General features: G+C 36.7%; 1 protein-coding gene across 1 annotated transcript in view; it reads left to right on the plus strand.

Annotated features, from left to right (window-relative positions):
• Positions 1-20,497, plus strand: part of KHDRBS2 (KH RNA binding domain containing, signal transduction associated 2) — a 689,475-nt gene that overhangs the window by 598,660 nt on the left and 70,318 nt on the right. The window contains exon 7 of the mRNA XM_019931400.3: positions 18,575-18,657. Within this exon, the coding sequence (XP_019786959.1) occupies positions 18,575-18,657 (83 nt within the window). The remainder of the gene's footprint in view (positions 1-18,574; positions 18,658-20,497) is intronic.

A 20,497-nucleotide genomic window follows, 5' to 3' on the forward strand; every position in this document is an offset into this window, starting at 1 on the left:
TTCCTTTCCCTAAGGTTAAGGCTCAAGTTAGGGCTGTAAGCTCAACCCTCTAGGCTGAAGTGTTGGGTGACAAACGTTTTGCTTCCATAACACTATGAACACTCACAGTAGCACACCCTGCCCTCCTGACTCCATCTTTAACAAAACTATTGCCATCAATAAGCTATTCTTCCTCAGTGTTTTCTATGGCCTGGTCTGTTTGATCAGGCCTGCAGACATAAACCAGGTCAAGTGTTTCAAGACAGGAATGTGTTAGTTCTGGGCTTTCTGTGGGCATTACTATAGCTGGGTTGAGGGTGTGGCAAGTTTTGAGGGTTACCTTTGGACAGTCAAGGAGTAATGCATAGTACTTAGTAACGCAGCCTCCAGTTAACCAGTGGTGGCCTTTAATCTCCAAATCCCTTGTACTTGATGAGGGGTCTGGACTTCCAGCAGCTATTTAAAGGTAAGTTTGTTAGCTTCTTCCACTAATAAAGCAGTGGCAGCTACTGCCCAGAGGCAGCCAGGCCAACCTCAGGCCACGGAATCTAGTTGTTTGGAAAAATAGACTATAAGCTGAGGAACTTCTCCTAGCTTTTGAACAAGGACCCCCAGAACTGTTCCATGTTCTTCAGCTATGTACAACACAAACGGTTTTTTTTAAATTGGGGAGACCCAGAGCAGGAGCTCTGGTGAGGGCCTGTTTGATATTATTAAAAGCCTTTTCTTGTTTTCCAGTCCAAAGTAATTGTTCTGTATTTGGGCCTTTAGTGGCTTTGCATAGAAGCTTAGCCATTAGTCTGAATCCTGGAATCCAAATTCTGCAAAATCCTGCCATGCCTAAGAAAGTACAAAGTTTTATTTTGTCTTTTGGGAGCTTAGGCCTAAAATAGCTTGTTCTCTATCTGGCGAGAACTGTCTACTTCCAGGGTTTATAATATATCTCAGATATATAATCTCTTGTTTTGAGATTTGTGCTTTTTTTTTTTTTCCCTGGGAGGCACTGTAGCCCTGGGCCCCAAGGAAATTAAGGACTTCAATGGTATTCTGAGCTGAGGCCTCCATGGTGGGACTACATATTAATATGTCTACATATTGTAGAATGGCCCCTTCTTTTATGTGTATTTCCCTTAGCTCTTTCCTTGGGCCTGGACGAACAAGTGGGGCTGTCTTAAAACCCCTGGGGGCAATACTGTACAGGTATATTGTTGCATTTGTCCATAGCGGGGGTTAGTCCACTCGAAGGCAAACAGATACTGTGATGAGGGATGAACTGGGATGCAAAAGAAGGCATCCTGAGGTCAAGCACAGTAAAACATTTGGCATCTCCAAGAATCTGGATTAATATATTATAAGGACTGACCACAAGAGTATGTATAGGGACCACTACATCATTTACTGATTTAAGGTCTTGTACCATTCGATATTTCCCATTTGGCTTAACAACCGGCAGAATAGGGGTTATTGCATGGAGACTGACAGGGCACTAAGAGGCCATGTTTTAAGAATTTATCTATGAGAGGTTGCAAACTTTTTTTGCTTCCAACTTTATGGGGTACTGTCTCTTGTTAGGATAAGTGACTTCTGGCTTAAGGCTAATTTTTACAGGTTAGGCACTTATAGCCTTCCCAGGGATTCCTTTGTCCCAAACTGCTGGGTTTACTGTGTGTAGAATATGGTTGGGAATAGACCCTTGTTCTTCCAGCTGATTTGTCTTGGTCAGAGTCAAGAAAAAGGACTGCTTGGGGCCTCCTAATTGTAATGTGGTTCCAAGGGAGCCCATAAGGTCTCTCCGCAGTAGTGGGGTAGGACACTCAGGCACGTCCAAAAAGCCATGTGAGATCAAACGCTGTTCAAATTGGCAAGTGAGAGGCCCAGTGAGGAAATGGGTGCAAGGTTTTCTGTTGACATCAGTCACAGTACAGCTTTTGGAGAAAAGAGGCCCAGCATGAGAGACCAGGAAAGAGTAAGTGGCTCCCATATCAATTAAAAAAATGGTTTTCTTACCTGCCACATCAAGGACTATGCAGGGCTCCTTGATGGAGATAGACATCTCATGGGGGGAAGCCACCAGAATCCCCTAGCCATGTCAGTCACCCAACATGGCCATCTCGGAATTGGGAGCCCCCCTTCTCCTTCAGGATGGAGGGCATTCCCACTTCCAATGACTGGTTTGTTTGCAGACTGGGCATGAGCCAGAGAGCTCTTTTTGGCACTTTTGGGCCCAGTGGCAAGTTGACTTACATTTGAAGCATCCTCCCTTGCTGGCTTTACCTCCAGGCAGATGGTTAAACTTCCTTGGCCCCCTTGGGTTGTCCTGAGGTTTCAAGGCATGGCTGACATCTGTGGCCATGAGTTTAGCTTGAGCCCTGGCCTGCTTGTTTTCATGTCAGGTTCTCTCTTCCTCCTCAGCTAGATCTCGATTATTAAATACCCCAAAGGCCACCTCTAGAAGTTGGGGCATTGGTGTTTGTGAGCCTAATTGTAACTTTTAGAGTTTCCACCTAATATCAGGGGTAGACTGGCTGATAAAATGTTTTCCCAGCAGGGATTGACCCTAGGGAGTGGATGGTTCAATGTTAGTAAATTTTCAAAAACCTGCACAAGCCATCCCTGAAAGAGGGCTGGATTTTCTTTTTCTTCTTGGGTCACTCCTTTACCCTTTGGCTTTTTGATACACTTTCTCATCCCTTCTAATACACATTGGATCATGTGCTTCCTGCCCTCTGTTCCATCCTGGGAATTATAATTACAACAGGGCTCCTGATTTGGGACTGCGTCTCCACCCTTAAAAAAATGTTGAGATTGGCAAGCTGGCTACCGTGCCCCTGGGCTGCTGCCCCAAATCTGTTTCTCCTCAGGGTTACAGCAAGTAGACAGGACTATTTGGACATCCTTCCAAGTTAAATCAAAGGCCTGAGTTAGGGTCTGAAACCCTTCAGCAAACATACTACAGTCTTCAGAAAATTAGCCCAGTCTCTTCTGCTTTGGGCTAAATCAGTTAAAGAGAAGGGCACATGTACTCTAATTGTCCCTTCACCATTTACCACTTCCCTAATAGGGCCTATTTTTCCTGATCTTGGGTGATAGGAAGTTCCACTATGAGTTACCCTGGAGAGACCTGTCTCTCCCTCCTAGGGTAATGGAGGGTATAAACGGACATAGGGAGGTGGAGTTTGAGATTGGTCAGAGGGATCTGAAGAAGTAGGTGCCTCCAGGTAAGTAGGTGGCTCTGGAGAATCAGGTGGCTCTAGAGAAGCAGGGGAAACTTGATTTCCCCCCTCCCTGAAAATTGGGGAAGATTAGAAGGAGATCATCTAAAATGTTGGGAGTGTTTTCTGATTACCCTGGCTTTTGATTAAGGAGCCTCATAGAGTGGGGTTTTGGTAAAGGACTGTGAAGGCTTGGATATAGGGAACCTCAGTCCATTTTCCCATCTTATGAGAGTAAAGATCCAATTGCAAGATGGTACTGTAATTTAGAGACCCATTTTCAGGCCATTTTTCTCTATCCCCCAACTTATATAAAGGCCAGGCAGTGTTAGTAGAGTTAAAAATTTTCCCTTTCCAGCCCTTCTATTTCTTTAAATTTCCAATTTTTAAGAATATATTCCAGAGGTGTTTCTTCTGGCTTAGAAGGGGATCCTCCTATGTTGAGTAACCTGCAACCAAGAGCACTCCTAGAAATGAAGTCTGTAATCTCAGAGACATTTATTAGGAGGCTTTTGTCAGAAGGGGATTAGAGTGTCCTCCAAATTCTCATCTTACCTAATGGGATTTTGAGGGCCCTCTATTCTCCCATAGCCTAACCAGACATCTCTGGTTAACCCAGTCCCTCGCACAAGGGGACCCCGATAGGGGATGTTTGAACCAGTGCCAGTGCATTGACAGGACTCTCTTTGATGGAGATCTGGTGTCCATAATGCTTATGTCCTATAACAATTTTTCCTATGTCAGGGTGTATTCCTCGAGATTGAGCATCTGTGAAGCCTTATTAAAGGATGTGGGCTGCTTGGAAGTGGCCAGCCCAATAGGTAGTCTGTAAGGAGGTATGGGCTGCCAAGGCCTAGAGTGAAGGGGGTCCTAGAGGTACAAAAAGGAACTCCTGGAGGAATTGGAGTTGGGCGCAATGGAAAATGCCACAGGGGTCAGGACCTGAGGGCCTAGAGGTAGGAGTATTCCCACAGGGGATTTTTTGTGCATAGAGTAAGGTGAGAGACTAGACAGCAGAAGAACCCAAAACCCTATCTCCTATTTGTTTGGCAGCTGTGATAAAAATTGGGGAGAGCCTGATGATTCCATCTGACACAAGGAACAGTGAGTTTGGACAATGTTTCCCATGTAATTTAACATACAAAATGAACCCAATTAGTTTAGGACCTCTCTTTAGGATTCTCCAAGGGCCCTTTGAAGCACCCCAAAGTTAGCTGGTGGGGGGGCTCAAAAGAACTTTAATTAGAATTTGATACTTGGGATGTCTGTCAAAAATTTCAAAAAGCTTTACAAACACTTGGTCAGTTAGAATCATAGGTGGCTGTGAAACCATTATTCCTAGACTAAGGTGAAAAAAAAAAAAGATTTCAAAAGTAAATACAGATCATTTAAAGGCACAGAAACTCATACAATCTGTTATCAAAAACAGCATTCCAGGAAAACTTTGTTCTCTTTTGAGAGAGAGAAACCAAATCCAGTCCTGCATCAGCCTACTCATAATAAAATCCATTTACCTAATTAAATTTAATCCCACCTTAGAAAGTCCTGACCACATACAAAATGCTTTTCTCAATACTCCTCTTCCACAAACCTGCAAATTTCTGTAGCCAGAAAGTCTCTTATTCTTTCCATTCAGAAATAACCAGCTTTGGAACAAACTCACCCTTTTTCCATTAACAAAATATATTTCCATTCCTCATACATTTCTTTCTGAAAACACACATCCTACTTTCCTTAAGCAACCATGAACTGTCATTTACATTAGCATTCTATAAATTGGTAGAGAACATCTCAAGGTGACACCAAATAACTTTAGTTTCTCTCTCACAAGAAGACAAAAGTAGGTAAATTTAGACCTGTTTAACAATTAATGTTCCCAATATTTTATCTTATTTGAAATGGCCTGGATATTCAATGAATTCCTATCATTTAACTTAATTTAGTTTTAAGTTACAAAGTTTGGAGGGACTATTTAAATGGACGTTTCCAAAACATAATTATTCCTATAGAGTTTACCAAAACGCTCTTGTCTCAGTAACATTTACTTAAAAGTTTAATCATATCAGGTTATTTTCCATATTAACAGATTTTATAACTGAAACAATATGCACTTATTGACTTTCAGTAAAACCATAGGTACAATAAAAGTATTATACTTAATGTTGATGACTCTAAAGACAGATTTGCATTAATTAAACCCACAAGCTTAAGCTATGTCTAATACTAGAGATTAATTAGATATTGAATATTTCCCAGATCACATTAACCCAAAATGTATTCTGGTAAGCCTCCTTTATGTTTCTGAGAATGTGTATAAGCACTCCATTTCCTTAAACCAATTAAATACAGATCATTTACAAGTTAATTTTTCCATAAATACAGAACCAGAGACCTCATAGTTTCCCACTTGAATTTAAAATGGCCCATTTTTTCCCTTGGTCTGGGAGACTACAGATGAATCAGGTAGTTCCTGAAAGCCCAGGCAGAATAGTTACACTACAAAGCAGAAGAGACAGATGCAAGACCTTAGAGCTCAGGCAGAAAGAATAGTTACACTGCAAAAGCAGAGGAGGGAAAAATGCAAGCTCCTTTCTTTTCTTTTTTGTTTTTTAAAATCCCACCAAGTAAGCCAAGCATGGAATCTCAGGGAAAGTGCACTGCATTTGTATTTCAAGGTTTAAATGCTCCACCATGCCCACAATTTTGGCAGAGACTTCAGGTATAAGGATCCAGGGAGGGGGAAGCGGGGGAGGGACAGAAAAGACTGAAAAAGGGAAAGAGACAGCAGGAAAATACAGGTGAGAATACTGGGATGATAGGACATCCAGCCAGTTCATGATATGAGGTTTAACCCCCTATCACTCTCATAAATCTCCTATCAGGGAGAGGCTGCTGGACCAGGGTCTGCACGGTGTGAGGCACGCCTCTCCCACCTCTGTAACCATCAAGGGGAGCCCTTGCCGGCCAGAGGGAGCATGGTCTCACAAGCTGAGAGGAGTGAGGCTGTAGCTGCCAATATCCAGTCTCTCAGAAGCGGGGGACAGAGGTAAGAGAGGACAGAGAGAGAAGAGGACAGAGAGAGGAGAAGTGGAGAGATTTCAGGAGAGGGAAAAGACAAGGGGGAGGGGAAAGTGTAGTCTGAATGAGGGTACTGAGGTCCCCAGGGGCCAGGAAGGCAGACTTACCAAATCCAGTGACACTGAAACAAGAGGTTCAGGTGGCCACTTGTCACCCATGGGGAAGCTTTATTTGGTGGTCCTGGAGGTACCCAGATCCTCTCCCAAGAAGGGGACAACTGACCCACATTGGGTGCCATAAATCTGATACCAACCAGGGTTGTTGGCCTTCCCTAGTCAACAGAAATTGGCTAGAAGCCAGACAAGAAATTCAGGCAAGGCTTTATTGGGAACCCTCCTGCAGAAGGGGGAAGCGAGAACAAACAACAGGTTCACTTGATTGTTCACTCGCTGGGCGGGGCAGTGAGCTTGTTCCTTATATGGGGTGAGGGTAGGGGTGTGTCCAGGGGTTGGGCTGGAGAGGTGGCTTAGGTGGCTTGCCCACCCCTTAGGTGGTGTTGTGTGCAGAGGGCATGTGTAGTACCCTGCTTTTGCTCCCAACACCCTTTTTTTTCTCCTGGATCTTCAGAAGTGGCAGTTGACTATTTTTAGTCTTTTTGTATCTTTTTGTCCATAATTTGCCCCAACTGCACATGCATGCAGTTATTTTTAGTCCCATACAGTTTCTTTGTATTTTGTTGCTCGAGGAGAGGTTTGTCCAGGTGCAAAGTGTCCCAGGTCCCAGCCTGTCTCAAACTGAAAAAAAAGACATGTAAAAAATCTCTGGACAGCTGAGTATTTCAAATATGTTTATTCACAAGTGCTTAAGCATCCATGTAGCCAACAGCTACATGTGGCTACTTAAATTTAAATTTAAATCAATTAAATTAAATTAAAAATTCAGTTCCTCAGTTACCCTAACCACATTTAAGTGCTCAAAAGCCACGTCTGACCAGTGACAGCACAGAACATGGAAACTTCCATCATCACAGAAAGATCTATTGGACTGCATGGCCCTAGTATGTATGAAGCCTCCATGTAGGAAATACAATAGGAGCTATAACATTATAAGCCAACACAATATTAAATTTGGAAAGAAATGAATCACCACAGAGAAAATGAATAGTTAATAGAATAATATGGCAATTTGAATTATCCTTTGATGGAAATTTGGGGTTTTAAATGGCAAACTGATATTTCTGGCCTCAGTAGCTTACATTTGTTAGTTTTAATAATAGAACACGTAAAATTGTTTAATAATGCAGAATGCTGTACACCAACACATTTGTAACATTTTTAGACTAAATTTTTCAAATAAATCTCATGTAAACTTAAACTATAGCTTGTGTGGTTGCAGTAGAGATGAAGGGTCCCTCCCTGCTCGTACTGCCTGCCTCCAGGGCTGCTGGTTTTGGAGGAAGCCCTGAGTCACCAGCCCCACGGGAGAGCCTGAGCTATGTGGAAACAAACAAACAAATAAAGCAGGCCCTGACTAGAGTAGGAGAGAATAGTTTCAAAAGAAGATTAAAAATCAAAACTAAACCTAATTTAGCAATGAGACCCCCCTTCCTATTCAAACGATGTTAACTTGAATTAAACAATTATTAATGACATAGTTAACTTGAATACTTACATTTTCTCCATGAAACTAAGCACTACTGAAACGAAACATTCCAGAAAAATAAAATTAGTAATGCTGTCATGACTCAGTGCAGGACCAAGTTTTAAAAGACAACTCATGTTTTTCACTTGTAAGTCAAAAGGTTAAAGATGAATAAAGGGCATTGTCATATCTTAGTATTTTCTAATCACAGAAATTGCAAAGAGATCAGAAATGTCTTCCTCTCAGGATAATAAAGGAATTTTTGTTAGATATGGTACCATATAACAGGGAAGAAGCCATTGTAAGAATGAAGATTACTCAACTGGTTTATATGAAATTATTATTTCATTTTGATATACATTTGCCTGATGCATAATTTATTAGAAAATGATAATTATGTAAAACAAAATGCCAAAATTGTTGTATTTATGAATGTAAAATGATGGATTCTTAAATTGCCTTCTAACTGAAAAGTGCCAGTAAAGATACTTTGGGAAAGAAATATTGAAAAATATTAAATAGATACATCATGCCATCATAGTCTTGCACAAACTATAAAATCCCTGTTTCAGCAACAAAAATAATATTACCAAGAAGTGTGGCAGGAGTCATTATGGGAAGTTGAATTATTGGATTCTTTTTTATTTTGTTTTGTTTTGTTTTGTTTTGTTTTTCTAATTTATCCCTGCCATGCACAGGTTGAATGAGATAGCTATGATGATGTTAACGACTTTTCATGCTTTGGTTTCTTGTAGCCTAAAATAGCAATATAAAACACATATCTGCAACCCCATAGCAGATGAAGCTATAATAGAATACATTCCCCATTTATTAGAGACTTATTTATTGTTTTCCATATAAAACTTTCAGAAAATTAAGTATTGCCACATTGTAAAGCTAGACTATTAGTTTTAGTGTTTCCCCATTCACTGTGTGGACACATTCAGGCTTAGGATGGTTTTGAACAGATAATGATTTCCCACAGAGAGTGAGCAAGCTGCATCAGTAACAAAAGCTGGGGGTGGGGGGGCAGTTTATCCATTGTCACACTGTTCCACACAAGACAGCAATCCATAATAGGAAGCTATTCTTTTAGTGGAAAAAAGAGATGGGAGATACTATTAAAATCATTCTATTTTACAAGAAACTCATCCATATATCAAGCAGAGAATGTATGATAAAAATGTAGGGAGATATTCACATAAAAATTAAACCTTTAAGAAAAGAAACATGAGAAAGTATAAAAATCCATGATCAATCAGATACGTGTCATAAACACTGATCATTTACATGCTAAGAGAATATTGACTATTAAAATATTGACATTTCATGTACAGATTTTATTTTAATATTTCATGATATGTTTTTTTAATTTGAATTATTACCATGAAGTGCTTTTGTAGTAACAAGAAATATATATGAAGTGGACATGCTATACATTTTATGGTTTAACTCATCCAGAAAGGAACATATGCTTATAAGAATTAACCACACTTCATAAAGAAAGTTAAATGTCAAGTTCTCATATGACCTGTTAATTGTATTCAATAACGTTAAAGGGCAGCATTTGCAAATTTCTTCTGTGCCTAGAATTTTAGATTTTGGTGACAAATTTATGATCTTGACCCTCATAGTTAAATTACTTAATTCTGGAATACTTTATGGTTTTTGATTGCATGTTCGACTTTATTTTCTTTTTCTCTCAATTGTATTAGAAAATTTCACATTATTTTCATTTATTTTCTTTTAATATCTGCTGAATTCTCAATTTTATTAGAAAATTCTGCATTATTTTCATTTATTTTCTTTTAATACCTGCTGACCTTTTACAGAAATAAAACCCCAAATGAAAATAATGACCAAATTCTAAACCTGTCACCAAGGCCTATTAAATTGAAAAGTCTTTGAAGAAACTGTGGGCACAAAGCAGAGTCAGGATGACATTTCATATTATTTAAATTTCAAAAAAAATTTTCTTCTGAAAGCCACAATAACTTATTAGCATCACAAGATATTTTTGCTTCTCTTTAGTTGACAAAAACATGTCAGTTTTATAGTTTCTAGTGTTAGTATTAGGTTTAACTACAGTTCAAATACATATTTTTTGTATCTACAAAAATGGCAATTTTATATGATCCAACTGAACTTTTAACATAGGTAAATCCAGTACAATAGCAGTTAGCCAAACTCTCAGTAACATAATATTTTGGAAACGTGCATTTTCCAGAATATATGGTAAGAAATGTTCTGAACTATTTTGTATGATGATTCTCTTAGTTACAGAAAATCTTCAAAAACTTCATAAATGCATGTTGATTAGAAAAACTCTGTATCTAGAGGAAATTTAATACATATTCTGTTTATTTTTCCATTTTTGGAAGAATTTTTGATTTGGTATCTGTGAGGTGGTAATGTATACCCAGGAACAGCCAGAGATCCTTACAGGTTAATGTCCAAAACATACACTGGCATGGGGATTTTACAACAGGCCTTTAGGGAAATATCATATCTTTTTATAAATTCAAGATTGATTTTCTTTCTAAAGTGGGATCTTCTTGAAGAAAACAGGATTATATTTATAACAGCTTGTGCCTTTATTTCCTAGTGAGATAAAGGACAATTAAACATGGGAAGGGGGGCTCTCGTAACACTGGCTTCATGTAGGGCATGGTGTAGCCTAAATTTCTCCTCTCAGTAGACACCCTGAATAGCGGTTGTAATTTCAACTGTCATCCGTATGTTGATCACTTCCAGAGCTATATCTCTAGCCCAGACTGCCTAAGCTTCCAACTTCTCTATACAATTGCCTAAAACCATCTCTCCATGGCATCAAGGTTATCTGCTGCTATCCTAACTGCCTGCCAGGGGAACACTTAATCCTCTTTGGAAGAAAATATTATCAGGCAAAACCCTTCACAAATTTCCATAGACAATATCAAGAATTCAGTAAATAAAATTATAAGGCATGAGGAAACCAAGAGGAAAAATAAAGACACAAGTGTTTCAGACATTGGAGTTATCATCCAGGGGTTTTATAGTAACTATGATTAACTTAGTCAAGAAAATGGGAAAAATGGAGCCTAGTTCCAAAAGACTTGGAATTTTTTAAAGAGTCAAATGAATGTAACAAAATGCAGATAGATCTATATATTGTCATTCCATGGCTTTCTTCCATGGCTTATAGGGAAGAAATCTTTCTTCCATGGCCTATAGGGAAGAAATCTTTCCATGGCTTTCTTCCCTATAGGATAAAAAGTAAAATCCTTGTTGTGTCATAGGAAGCACTTCAGACCTGACTCCTACCTACTTCTTTAGCCCAACTGCCTACCATTTCTTAGGCATTTGTGTTTTAGTTAGATCCAACTGCTAGTGGTTCACCAAACAGTATTTTCTTTCATGTTGCCATGCATTCACACTTGGAAATTGGAATGCTCTGCCACTACCCACTTGTCCCTCTAGAAAATATATTTATCCACAAATAACCATCTCAAATAAGGCCTTCCCTGATAATTTCCACCTAAAATCTCCAGACAGATTTATGCATTCCTTCCAATGTGATGTCATAGCCCCTATTATATAATCTATTGAAGCACTTTCCACTTCTATTTCAATTTTTTTTTATATACCAGTTGATCTCCTCTAGTAAGCTGAGAGCAGCGCTGTGCTAGAGCTGACTTGTGCTGGCTCACAAGATCTCTTGTAAAATTTCCAGGAATTTCATGAATTGGTTGTTAAACACAGCCATTATTAAAAATTAAATTTCATAAACTTAAAATTAAATAAATTATATTAAAGACAAAGGGTTAATATTTAAAAGCTCATTATTATCTAATTGTTTCATTACACTCTATGCTTAAGGTTATGTCTGTTGTTCTGTATGGCAGAAATAATATATGGTGTGCTACTGTTTACCTCTTCCCAAATTTCTTTTTAAGGATATCATATTGCTATCTTGAAATCAGCCATAGAAAGAATATTTACACCACAGATACTGGCAAATGCTAAAAACCAGGACTTGATTTTTTGTTACTGTGATTATGTAGACAAGAAAATGATGGAGAAAATGTTAATAAAGCAGATTTAACTTAAAAGTCTGCTATGTCTGTAGCCCTTATATTGTGATCAGAACACGAAATTGAGGAAATATCCTTCTAGTGTGTAAAAAACATTGTCCAATTCAGAACAAAGTTGCTCACAAAAATGACAAATGAGTAAAGTTCTGACATGCATATTTGAGGCTTCCTTTTCATTTTGCTTGTCAACATAAATGAAAATTTCAAGTGACATTAATGTCAGATTTATACATGTTCATCAATACAGGGCTGTCTCTGATGAATCAAAGAGTAATCAAGTATTTATCTTATCTGTGCTGTGATTTATAGTGGTGTTATTGTAACAACAGAATTATAAAAATTGATAGTGAATTTTTCAAGAAATAGCAAGTCACACTGAAGTTATATGTGTACAGAAGTTACAATAAATTCTATATTTTATCTTTAAATTGAGTGCTATAAATTTTATTTTTAATGTAAATGAAATATAAATTTTAAATATAAATTAAATGTATTTGTTTTTATTTGTAAATACTGCGCTTTATGTCACTAAAATTTATAATAACATTATACATGCACACACACATACATACACGTGCATACAATTTTTTCAAACATCACTGGTTGAGAATGTCTAAAAGACAGGAATTATGTCTTATTCTTCTTTTGTCTCTATTGCTAGGAATAATAGGTAATTCAGTGGTTAATATTTATAAAGTCTGCTGAATTACTATTATTTTAAGCTTATTGTAGAGCCAATATTATTTCCTTTTGAAAACCCAAAATTTGTGCAGAAATTATAGTTCAGGAAGGGATGTTTAGATCAAAATGACCTCCTTAAATTAAAAAAACTAGTAGGCATATTTGTGCCAAGAAATACATTTTCCAAAGTAGCTTTGAAAAGGGCTGGATTTGTAAAACATGTGTTTATAGTAATACGCATGTATCCTGTATGTTGCTGTGCCCAGTACTCAGATGTATAAAGTGATCTAAAATTCACAGGACACTGCAGAGAACTTGTCCTCTTCTTTCATTATTTCTCACGCCTTCATGTCAGGTCTACATTTTATATTGGACCTTATGTAAATTGCACAGGACCTGGTGAAGATCTGGAAAATAGCCAAGATCCGATGAGGATCTGCTTTTATTTGGCTCAAATATAGAAAACTAAAGAATTTAAAACTTCATAAATATGAAGAAATTCTAGATAATAGGGATATTCTTCATGACTCCAAAAGAAATGAACCTTATCGCCTTGAGCATTTTCTTTTTTGTGAGAGATGCCAAATCATCTGTCTTCAACTAGAAGGAAATAGAGTTAAAACTTTTAGTTGTAGAGGGAGGTTTTTCCTTCACTGGGACATCAGATGTACCCTCTATTCTTTAGGAAATTCTACTTTGAGACTGTGATAGAATAAGTAACTTCTAAAATAGTCTTTTTATTAGTACAAATGTGTTAATAGGCTGGGACATAATACCCCAGTAATTTCTTCAAAAGAAACAGCAGAAACAATGGAGCAAAAGTGGGAAAAATTTTTAGAATTTTTGATCTTTTATGCTTTGATATTTTAGTTGAATACCCTTACTTAATTTGAATCTCTTGCAGATAGTGACTGGTCCTTTTGGAAGCATATCTATTTTAGTGATTTACCTTAGAACATCACCAGCATGATCTATATTTTTACCTGTCCTAAGAAAACCAAATAAATATTTACATCAAATTGTAGAAAACAATAATAGATTAAGTATCAGTATCCACATTTACTTTCTCTTTTACAAAAGTACAAGTATTTATGGACAACTTCACTATATGCTTTAGGAAATTGTGGGTTGTCAGGAAAGATTTCCACCTATTCTGTGGATTTTCTGTGTTAATATTTAAAAAGTGAAAGTGTAAATGAGGAAAGAAAATGTAATACTCTTCCACAGGCCAAATGGTAAAACTATTCTTCATAAATAGATATAATACTACTCTCTATCCATCATTTGTAATATTCCCTTTTCAGGGAATATTGATTGATTTGAGTCAATCCATATCTACACTGGATGAGAATAGTCTCCTTTGTACTAATTTAACAATTCAATACATATTTATTGAATGAATACTCTATGGAATACACTATGCTAAGCATCACAAGGCACCAAAAAGGGACTAACTTGCTTTTCAGGAGCATACATTTAAAAAGAGAAAATTATAGAAAAATAAATATGGTATATGTTTAGACATTGTGGGTAACAGTGAGAAGAAAACAACAGGCTATTAAATTCAGAGGGCAGAGGGTTACCTTATGCTTGGTAGAAGCAGGAAAATCTTCCTGAAATCACGTAATGTAAATAGGCTTTAGAAATCAGTAGCATTTTAACAGATAGAAATAGGAGAAAGGAAGGGAATTCAAGAGGCTGAAGGCCTCAAAGATCTGCACCTGCCACTCATGGCTATTCTATCCCTTTGCTATAGAACACAAACACTGCAAAAAAAAAAAAAAAAGGAACAAGACAAAACAAAACTTGCTTGCCTCCTGTTGGAAGTTAGAGCTCTTGAGTCCTGAGTAGGACGTGGAGATGAAAGAAGCTAAATTTTTCCAAACTTGGCAGAAGAACAATAGCCTGGGTGTTAGAAAAGAGACACGTGTGGCAAATATCATTAATTCCCCAGTTACAGACCCAGGTGGATGCCCAGGATAGAGAGCTGGGAACAGGCACTGCCAGTTGCAGCACTGAGAATTCTAACTGCATTGTTAACTCTTATTCTACCCGAGAGGAGATGAGACCTTGGGATGAGGATAGGATGCTGATACAAGGAAATCTCCTCTCCACACCCTAATAGTTATTAGAACGTATGTGTGGATATTTTATAGAATAGTTGGAAGATGAATTTATAGAATTCTCTCATTAGTAAAATAAAAAATAAGAGATATCACATAGGACATAAAGATAAAATTAATGCGCCAATCCAGAAGATCCAACATCTCACTAGTGGAGAGAGCTTATTAAGTACCCAGCACAAGGAATAAAAGGAAATGCACACACATGGGCACAACATTGGGAAATTTCAAAACATCAGGGAAAAATGTAAAAACATCTAGAAATGGAAAAAATAAAATGAGACAAAACAAAACTAGGTCACATACAAGTAGCAGGAATTCTCAAGACCACAGGTATGTAATGATAGAAAACATTGAATCAAAGCCCTCAAAATTTTGATTGAAAATAATCTTCAGCCTCAACTTTTATACTCAACCAATCAGTCGTGTGGAACTAGAATTTTTAAATTTGTAAATGTTCCACACAATATCACATATGTAGTGTTCTTTCAAAACTATTCAGTGGGAATGTAATTATGAGAATAATCAGACAAATTCAGAATGTGGGACAGTCTGCAAAAACACTGGTCCAGACTACACAAAAAGTTAGTGTTATGAAAAGCAATAAAAGGCTGGAAGACTATGTTAGTTCCAAAAAGACTAAATATATAATGATTAAATGCAATTCATGAATCTTGAATGGATTTTGATTTAAAACAAAATAGGGGCTTCCCTCGTGGCTCAGTGGTTAAGAATCCGCCTGCCAATGCAAGGGACATGGGTTCAAGCCCTGGTGCAGGAAGATCCCACATGCCACAGAGCAATGAAGCCCTTTGTCACAACTACTGAACCTGTGCTCTAGAGGCTGTGAGCCACAACTATGGAGCCCACATGCCACAACCACTGAAGCCCATGAACCTAGAACCCGTGCTCCACAACAAGAGAAGCCACCGCAGTGAGAAGTCCATGCACCGCAACCAAGAGTAGCCCCCGCTCACCACAACCAGAGAAAGCCAGTGTGCAGCAACGAAGACCCAACATGGTCAAAAATAAATAAATTAAATAAATAAATTTTTAAAAGCTATAAAAGTCCTGTTTTTGACAATAATAACAGAACTTTAATTATGGACTTCACAGTAAATGATATTATGAAATTATTGTGAACTTTTTTGAGGGAGTAATAATATTGTATCTATGTAGGAGCATATCCTTATACTCAGGAGATGCAAGCTGAGCTATTTAGTGATGAAATATATTTCTGGAGCAGACTTACACACGGCTTAGAATATTTATACATACACACACACACACACACACACACACACACACATATATATATATATACATACATATATATAGTGAGATAATGTAGGTGGGACAAAATTGGCATATCTAGATGAAGAGTAGTTGAATTCATTGTACTATTATTTAACTTTTCTGTATAATTTAAATTCTTCACCCAAAAAAGTAAAATATAGAAGCTAGTTATGGAGGGAGAGTGAAGCTAAAGAGGAGAGAGAGACAGAGAGAGAGAGAGAGAGAGAATGTAAATATTTCTCTCCAATATACCTCTTAATAGAGTTTACTGAAAGAGATGTTTCAGGAAGAAATGAGAACAAGCAGAAGATGGAATTTGGTAAAAGGGAATTCCATGCAAACAGTGGTGGGTGGGAGGTTTGAGAAAAACTACTCTGCCTTCAGGCCCAGGAGTTCAGCAGTCTAGACCAGTGCAATGATCTGGTCCTGTGGGAGTTGGTCTCTATGAAGCACAAAAGGAAGTGAGAGATTATCTGATGTTTTGGAATATTTGGAAATATTATTGCTAGATTAGGATAACTATTGGGACAATAGAAGACAAATAATTCTAATATAGAAAACCAAGAAAATAGTAAAGTGAATGAGCAATTACAAACTTTAGGAGAAACAAAAAGATATGAAAATAAAACAGAATTATACTAATCTATTTGGATCATTTATGAATAATAATTATTTATTACTCAGTAACAAGGTAGACATTTACTAGTTAATGAAAAATTATGATGAAACTATATTAGGAAGACAGTTATAGGGAGACATATTGGGAGGAGTCTACAATAGAACTAAATCCTTCACAACATGAATTGCCAGTCAATAGAAAGACCACTAAAATTCATAAATCAAACAACATAAATGTAAACATATTACTTAATAACACAAAAATAAATGCTTAAATACTACTAAAATAATAGATAAAAATGCAAAATGAGAACTGGAAGTTGGAGAGGGACAAGACAAGTAGCTGCTGATTTTTGGACATAAACCTTTCAGTACTCTTTTAAAATAATCTCTATGCAATAGTTTCATATACAAAAATTAAGTTTAGATTAATTTTTTAAAACATCAATAGGAACTTAATTAGAACATTCAAAGATCAAATGGAGAAACTGTTCCATACTGCAGAGCAAAAATATGATGAAATGGAAATCATTAATGGAAAAATACAAGAAAATGAGGTTAGACAGAAAATCTCAAAATAACATTATATAATGGGTAAACCATATGTGGAAGTAATAAAGAAGTAACATTTTTAAAACTTCCTTAAGTTGATGAAAAATATTAGTCTTCAGATTAAATGGACTCAAAAGTCTTAGTCAAAATTAATATGGAAACTTTCACATCTGCACTTTTTTCTCTTTAAATTTCTGAACACAGTGAGAGAGATTTGAAAGCCTCCAGATTGAAATGGAATTACAGAATTGGTACGGTGGGACGGAAGTACATTCCAAGGAAAGCGATACAACAACAAAGATACAGAAGCAGAAGAGCTAAAGGTTTTCTCAGAAGTTGAGAGTAATCAAGATGGATGGCTATGATTAAGAATAAAGTCAATGACCACAAAGGGAAATAAAACTAAATCAATGTTTTGCAATGTATAACTGGAGTGTATATTTGCTAGCTTGCTTGCACATTCTAGAATCACAAATCTGCATTAACTTTGTTAGCATGAATTTAGTCAGATAACTAAACCACCACACAACATAATTTTACTCATGAGATTTAAAAGCCGTAGAACGCACAACTAAGTGAAAAGTCTTTATTTCATTCCTTTTCCTTCCTCTCTTCCTTCCTTTTCCCTTTTCTTCCTTCTTTTCTTCTTTACATTTTTCCTTTCTTTTTTTTCAAACAATAATTACTACATCTTCTTTACTGAGGAATCCAGATTTTAGTTACAATCCTAATTATGATTTTGATTATTATTAAGGAAGAAAAAAATCCCAGTAGGGTTGTAACAAATAGATTAGTGTCACCATTAGGTTATCATAATTATTCTTATCTACTCATAGTTTTTCAAAAAATATATATTTTGAAATTTTAAAATTGTTTTCATTAGTATTGCTCAAAATTCTAAATAAATCCAGAAGTAGGTATTGCTACTTCAATGATATGCTGAGTTTAATTATTAAATATTAAAATCTGAGAGATGAAATTTTATTCAATGTTGTATGGAAATTGTTAATCTAGTAAAATATGATGCAGAGTAACCACACATAAAAACTAAATTAAGGTCACCTTATATAAAATCTCAATAATGGGCTTCCCTGGTGGCGCAGTGGTTGAGAGTCCGCCTGCCGATGCAGGGGACGCGGGTTCGTGCCCCAGTCTGGGAAGACACCACATGCCACGGAGCGGCTGGGCCCATGAGCCATGGCCACTGAGCCTGCACGTCCGGAGCCTGTGCTCCACAACGGGAGAGGCCACAACAGTGAGAGGCCTGCGTACTACAAAAAAAAAAAAAAAAGAAAAGTGATATAAAATCTCATTAATCAAAAACAGATCATAGTTACTTAAATTGATTGCTAATCCATCTTTCTACCATTTTCTGCTTCAGGGTTATGATGATGGCTATGGGGGTGAATACGATGACCAGACATATGAGACTTATGACAATAGCTATGCCACCCAAGCACAAAGGTAAGGTATACATTGTTTAACACATCCTTCTCAGGATGACTTCTAATTCTGCTATTTTGTTTCTTGTATCTGAATATCAGTTACATTATGTGAAAGTTTCTAGCACTGGGTTTATTCGTTGTCCTTCTGAATTACTCAGTTGCTTACTAGACTGTGAGATGTAAAATATAATAATCTTGCAATTGCTAATAATGAAATAGTAGTGTGTTCTTTTAAGACTAGATGATTATCATAACCAATCAACTCATTGAACAAGCTTGTATTTAATAAAAATACTGTTATTTTTAGATATTATTTTGGTGAATTCATAATTAAGATAACAATAAAAACAAAGCACTTGTTCAGTGTGGATTTTTTTCCCCAGAAACATAATTTTCATTTTTAAAACAAAAGATAGGGAAATGTTATTGGTGCTCTAAAAAGAAGAAAATTCTTTAAACATACTATGGAATCAAGAATTCCTTTCCTTTCTTAACTGTGATTTAAAAACTTCCAACAAGCAAAAGTCCAGGAACAGACAGTATCACAGGCAAATTCTATCAAACATTTAGAGAACAGTTAACACCTATCCTTCTGAAACTATTCCAAAAAATCTCAGAGGAAGAAACACTCCCAAACTCATTCTGGAGGCCACCAAAACCAGACAAAGATACCACAAAAAAAGAAAATTACAGGCCAATATCACTGATGGACATAGATGCGAAAATCATCTACAAAATACTAGCAAAGCAAATCTAACAATACATTGAAAGAATCATATACCATGAGCAAGTGGGATATATCCCAGGAATGCAAAGAATCTTCAGTATACACAAATCAATCAATGTGATACACCATATTAACAAATTAAGGAATAAAAACCATATCATCATCTCAATAGATGCATAAAAAGCTTTTGACAAAATTCAACATTTATGATAATAACTCTCCAGAATGTGGGCATAGAGGGAACCTACCTCAACATAATAAATGCCATATATGACAAACCTACAGCTAACATCATACTCAATGGTGAAAAGCTGAAAGCATTTCCTCCAAGATCAGGAACAAGACAAGCATGTCCACCACTCTCACCACTTTTATTCAACATAGTTTTGGAAGTCCTAGCCCTGGCAATCAGAGAAGAAAAGGAAATAAAGGGAATCCAAACTGGAAAAGAAGTAAAACTGTCACTGCAGATGACATGATCAGATATATAGAAAATCCTAAAGATGCTACCAGTAAACTAATAGAGCTCATCAATGAATTTGGTAATGTTGCAGGATACAAAATTAATACACAGAAATCTGTTGCATTTCTATACACTAAGAATGAAAGATCAGAAAGAGAAATTAAAGAAACAATCCCACTTATCATCACAGCAAAAAGAATAAAATGCCTAGGAATAAACCTACCAAAGGAGGCAAAACACCTGTACTCAGAAAACTATAAGAGGCTGATGAAAGAAATGGATGATGACACAAACAGATGGAAAGATATACCATGTCCTTGGATTGGAAGAATCAATATTAAAAGAAAAAATCTTAAAATTTGTATGGAGACACAAAAGACCTCAAATAGCCAAAGCAATCTTGAGAAAGAAAAATCGAGCTGGAGGAATCAGGTTGTGTGACTTCAGATTATAATACAAAGCTACAGTCATCAAAACAGGATAGTACTGACACAAAAACAGAAACATAGATCAATAGAACAGGATAGAAAGCCCAGAAATAAATCCACGCACCTATGGTCAATTGATCTACAACTAAGGAGGCAAGACTATGGAGAAAATGGAGAAAAGACAGTCTCTTCAGTAAATGGTGCTGGGAAAACTGAACAGCTACATGTAAAAGAATGAAAT

The sequence above is a fragment of the Tursiops truncatus genome, chromosome 10 (genome assembly GCF_011762595.2).
Source record: "Tursiops truncatus isolate mTurTru1 chromosome 10, mTurTru1.mat.Y, whole genome shotgun sequence".
NCBI lineage: Eukaryota > Metazoa > Chordata > Mammalia > Artiodactyla > Delphinidae > Tursiops > Tursiops truncatus.